This window comes from Agelaius phoeniceus, chromosome 7 (genome assembly GCF_051311805.1).
Source record: "Agelaius phoeniceus isolate bAgePho1 chromosome 7, bAgePho1.hap1, whole genome shotgun sequence".
NCBI lineage: Eukaryota > Metazoa > Chordata > Aves > Passeriformes > Icteridae > Agelaius > Agelaius phoeniceus.
The window spans coordinates 34,851,095-34,856,208 of NC_135271.1; the positions used below are offsets into that span (position 1 = coordinate 34,851,095).

At 62.7% G+C, this 5,114-nt stretch overlaps 1 protein-coding gene across 4 annotated transcripts; it reads left to right on the forward strand.

Annotated features, from left to right (window-relative positions):
* LOC129122465 (gap junction gamma-1 protein-like) lies at window positions 1–4,710 on the forward strand. 4 transcript variants are annotated; one of them, XM_054636354.2, is made up of 3 exons: window positions 1–59; window positions 2,401–3,596; window positions 3,724–4,710. In XM_054636354.2, the coding sequence occupies exons 2-3, from the start codon at window positions 2,426–2,428 to the stop codon at window positions 3,729–3,731; spliced, it is 1,179 nt and encodes a 392-aa protein (XP_054492329.2). In that variant the 5' UTR covers window positions 1–59; window positions 2,401–2,425; the 3' UTR covers window positions 3,732–4,710. The 4 variants fall into 4 exon arrangements, with proteins under 4 accessions (XP_054492329.2, XP_054492330.2, XP_054492328.2 ...); XM_054636355.2 differs by lacking the exon at window positions 1–59 and adding an exon at window positions 87–185; XM_054636353.2 differs by lacking the exon at window positions 1–59 and adding an exon at window positions 99–192.
* The last annotated feature ends 404 nt before the right edge of the window (window positions 4,711–5,114 follow it).

Below are 5,114 nucleotides of genomic sequence, written 5' to 3' on the forward strand. Positions count from 1 at the left end.
CGCGGGCGCTGCCGCTGCGGAGCGGGACCCGCGGGGCGGGGATGTGAGCGGGGCGGTCGGTGCGCACCGGCGGGCGGGCGGGCGGGAGCGGGGCGGGGCGGCCCCGGGCCCCTTTGTTCGGCGGGAGGCGGCGGCGCGCCGCCCCACCGCTTTGTCCGCCCTGCCGGCGGGAGCCGCTCGTCCCGGTGCGCTGTGAGTGGGGCCGGGGTGCTGCGGGAGGGAGCGGGGCGGCGGGACAGGGCCAGGCAGGTGGGCAGGGGACGGTACCCCGGGCGGCGGGAGCCCCAGGCGTGGGCTGGGGCCGCGGGCGGCTGGGATCGCGGGCTGGGGGTCTCGGACAGGCGGGGCCAGCTGGGCTGGAGGCCCTCGGGGCGCTGGAATCGGTGGGACCGGGGACCTGGAGAAGGCTGGGGTTGAGGGCTCGTCGCCAGGGTGGCAGGGGTCAGTCGGACAGCGACCCCGGATGGGCAGGGGCCGGTGAGCCCCAGGGGGGGATGCCTGCTGCTGTGCCCCTGGGCAGGGGAAACTGGGGGTCCCCGACAGGGCAGAGGGCACTGGGAGCCCCGCGCGGGGGGACTGGGGTCGGTAGGACTGAGGGCTGGGTGTAGGGCCCAGCCAAGGTATGTAGTGCTAGTCCTGACTCCCAGCGTGGCCGGGAGGCCCTGGGTGGCTGTGCTGCTTTGAAAACTGGCCTCTGGACACCTGCCCCGGCTAGGGGACAGGCTGCAGGTAGCTCTGCCCTGGCTATGCCCACTGCTGCTGCCATCCCACGTTGCCAGCCATTCCCATGCCACACTTCCATAGCCACCACAGCAATGCCACCCTATTTGTTTGCTTTCCTTGGCCTTGGTACCTGTCGTGGTTTGACATAGCTTGGGTTTTGGTTCCTGGAACTGTCCTCCTGCCTTGTCCTCTCACCTTGTTCTTCACCCTGGTGCCAGGGTGGTGTGCTGCTAGAGACTAGGGTAAAGGCAGACACAAAGCACCCGCCTTCCAGGGAGGTGCTGGGGGAGAGGGGTTCACACCTGGGAGACAGGGGAGCAGTGAAACCTTGCAGGGCATATGACCACGGGAGGATGGTGACCCTGATGGGCTGAATTTGGGTCCCTGGTGCCACCAGCCTGTGCCACCTCCTGCAGCAAGAGCACGTCCCTAGCAGAGATGCTTGTGCTGGAGGCACTGTTCTGCTTTGGTGTAGTTGGTCAGGAGGCTGGCTGAGCTTACTGTAAGAGATCCTCTTGTTCTGGACAATAGTGGAATCAGTGCAGCATCAATCATCATCTGCAGGGACATGCCCTGACCAGAGGTGATGGAATGGGGCTGGCAGGGGCTGCTGGAGGCTCTGTGCAGACACATACCTTCTGCTCACCCTGGGCCATCCCTGCCACCTGCTGCCCTGGCTTGCATCATCTCATGCACAAGCTGCTGAAACCAGGGTGGGCAGTGGGTGTGGGTGTCTTGTGTCTTCTTTGGTCGGGAGATGTGACATGGTCCTTGTAATTTCCTCCCCAGTCTCTAGTGTCAGCTGTTTTGCTAGGGTTTTGTGCAATTCCTTGGCTACCCCACACTGCCCCTTGCTATCACTGTCCTGTTCCCTGTTCTACTCTCCCACCAGCCCTTTCCATCCAGATGCAGGGTGCTGTGAGCACTGGCCACTGCAGGCTCTGGGGGCTGGGGTCCTGCAGGAGAGATGGTGCAGCACTGAGGTTTGGTGGGAGAGTGATGCTGCATCTCTGCTGGCCCTCGGAGGAGAGCTCTGTGGAGTGAAGGGGACCATGGCAGGGAATGCTGCTCTGGGGACCTGCCCCCCTCAGCCAGGGCTCAGGGCTGGCAGCTGCAGTGGGCCAGTGGAGCTGCCATGCGTTGCCTTCCTCCAGTGGCCTGTGGACCCCCGTGGGAGGGCGTGAGTGCTTTCACAGGGTGTGACGCTGGTTAGGGACCTGTTCAGTGCCAGGTGATAAATGGATGTTGTGTCACTAGGGGAGAAGGAAGTGGTTCTGCTCCTGCTTGTCCCCTCACAGTCCCCAGCTGGTACTGCCCTACGCTGGCATGTTTGCTCTGGTTGTGACTGTGCTCACTCTTCCCCTAGATGTGTCCCTGCAGGCAACCAGGATGTCCCAGCCTTTCCCCATCCCTCCACCCACCTGGCTAGCAGGAGGATGGGAGCAGGATGCAGACGGGAGCACAGGGAGGCGGTGCTGAGCAGGGAATAAAGTTTTGGGGAGGCAGCTTCCTGAGCAGGGCTGTGTTTATGAATCTGTGGGTAAGGGAAGGGACAGTGGTGCTGGAAGAGGGAGCGGAACAGAGCTGGGCTAGCAGCTGGCAGACTTCAGGGTCCCGGTGAGATGTGAGATGCCTGTGAAATTACTCAGTGCCTCTTTGCCTGCCCCTTCCTTGCAGGATTTGAGTCAACTGCCTGGTCAGGATGAGCTGGAGTTTCCTGACGCGGCTCCTGGAGGAGATCAACAACCACTCGACCTTCGTGGGCAAGATCTGGCTGACCGTCCTCATTGTCTTCCGCATCGTGCTGACGGCCGTGGGGGGAGAGTCCATCTACTACGACGAGCAGAGCAAGTTTGTCTGCAACACGCAGCAGCCGGGCTGTGAGAACGTCTGCTACGACGCCTTCGCGCCCCTGTCCCACGTCCGCTTCTGGATCTTCCAGATCATCATGGTGGCGACACCGTCGGTGCTCTACCTGGGCTTTGCCATGCACCGCATCGCTCGCATGCCCGAGGCCTCGCGCCGCCGGCCGTCGGCAGCCCGGCGGGCACGCATGCCCGTGGTGCGCCGGGGAGCCGGGCGAGACTACGAGGAGGCAGAAGATGACAATGAAGAAGACCCCATGATCTTTGAGGAGATCGAGGTGGAGAAGGAGAAGAGCCCAGAGGGCGGAGAGAAGCACGATGGCCGGCGCCGTATCAAGCAGGACGGGCTGATGCGTGCCTATGTGCTACACTTGCTGTGCCGCTCCGTGCTGGAGATGGTTTTCCTCTTCGGGCAGTACCTGCTGTACCGCTTTGAGGTGAGCCCCTCCTACGTGTGCAGCCGCAGCCCCTGCCCACACACTGTCGACTGCTTTGTCTCCCGCCCCACTGAGAAGACCATCTTCCTCCTCATCATGTACGCCGTCAGCGGGCTCTGCCTCTTCCTCAACCTCTGCGAGCTCTTGCATCTTGGCGTGGGGCGTATCCGTGATGCCCTGAGCCAAGCCGATGGGCCCCCACTCCCAACTGGCGACAGTCCTGCACCGCAATACCCCAAGAAAGCCCCCAGCGCTCCCCCCACCTACCACTCCCTGAAGAAGGAGCTGCCACAAGCCCCACTGACCAACAGCAAGCTGGACTACCGGGAGAGCCTGGCCCAGGGGCGCTTCGCCCTGGCTGGAGCTCCCCCGGTGCACGAGCTGGACCGGCTTCGTGAGCACCTGCGCCTGGCCCAGGAGCACCTGGAGGTGGCCTTCCACCTGCAGCCCCCGCCACGGCCCCCCAGCCCTGCCCGCAGCAGCAGCCCCGAGGCCAACGGCATCGCTGCCGAGCAGAACCGCCTCAACCTGGCCCATGAGAAGGGGACCGCTGCCTGCGACAGGACCACGGGTGAGCCGGGACGGGGGATGGATCCTGCCCACTGGGTGGAGGCATGGGGGGCTGCCCTGAGGCTCCCCTGGAGAGAGGATGCCATTCCCCCTGGGGTGGGTGCTAACCTGCTTTTTGCTCCCCACAGGGCTGTGAGTGTCGCCAGGGATGACAGCGGTGTCTGCTGGAGTGGCTGCCACCGCCACTGCGGGATAGGCGTCCTGCCAGGAGCACAGGGCAAAGGATGCCACACGCCTGCCCAGCGGGGCAGTCTGGGCAGCCCTGTCCCGGTGGGCAGCAGAGGGTTCGAGGGCCATGGGGTTCATTCCTACTTAATTTTCAAAAAGGGAATATCTTATTTTTGTACGTTTTTATAAACCCATCAACATGTGCACCCTGGCATTTTTATACTCCATCCCAATCTCCACTCTGGGCCTGTGCCCCCCCATCTCCTGTTTCACCCACTTTTCCTCCTCCCACACCTATTTTCCCCAGCATGTTGTCTTCACACCTCCCTGTGCCCCCCCATGCCCTCTGCCACCTGTGGCAGCACTGGCTGGTGCTGTGCATGTGCCAGTGATTTTGGTACTGCTCCCTGAGGTGTGAGGGACTTAGGGGAGCAAGCTGGGGGTCTGGCTGGCCGGGCCAAGCTGTGGGACAGAGGGCTGGGCTGGCATTACTTTTGAAGGGGGTGGGAAAGGTCCTGGTGGCACTGCACTGCCAGAAAGTGACTTTGTAGCTTGGGGGGCTGTGCTGCACAGCATCCTGGCATGGAGCTGTGAGTTGCGTGGCTGGCCTGCTTGGAAATGTCTGTGCAGAGGTCAGGGGCTGTCGTTCCCACTGCCTCCGCCCTGTCCTGGCAGGCCGCCCTTGGACCAAAACTTGTCTCCTCCCACTCTGGCTGTAGGGCTGGGACCCCCTGCACGGAGCCAGACCCTGGCCTCACAGTGTGGGGACGTGGTGCCCCGAGCTGGGCTCGGCCGGGAGCCAGTGGAGCATTCCTCATCATCTCAGCCTGGGTCACATGGGGACTTTTGTAGCGTTGTTTTTTACTCGGAAATGATTGTCACTCTGGTTTTCTTTTTTTTTTTTTTAATATCTATATTAGTAAAGGCTGAAGACGTTTTGTACTGAACTGCTGCATCCGCTCATTTGGGAGGAAGGGGTGGGAAGGGAATCCTGTGCGTCTGGGCTGGCGCTGCCCTGCGTGCCTTGGGACCTCCCTGCTGCCCAGGGTGACTCAGTTGTTCCTGCCATGAGGAGGCGGCTGCGGCCGGCTGGGGCAGCCGTCATCATCCTGCTGGAGAGGGATTGCACTGGCCACGTTCCCATTTGGCCCTATCACTGTCAGGGGGCCAGGCAAGGGGCTTTCCTCTGCCTCCCCATCCTCCCACCATGCCCCTGGCTCCCCAGCCCTCCGCTACCCCTGTTCCTGCACAACCTGTTGCCTAGAGCAGAAGGGATGTTGCTCTGCTCTGCACACCCCTGCCTGGGGCAGGATCAAACCCAGCCACACCATGCCCATTTTGGCCAGCATAC

What these genes read in the sequence shown, in the direction of transcription:
- LOC129122465 (XM_054636354.2), top strand. Translation starts at nt 2,426, where the DNA reads ATGAGCTGGAGTTTCCTGACGCGGCTCCTGGAGGAGATCAACAACCAC.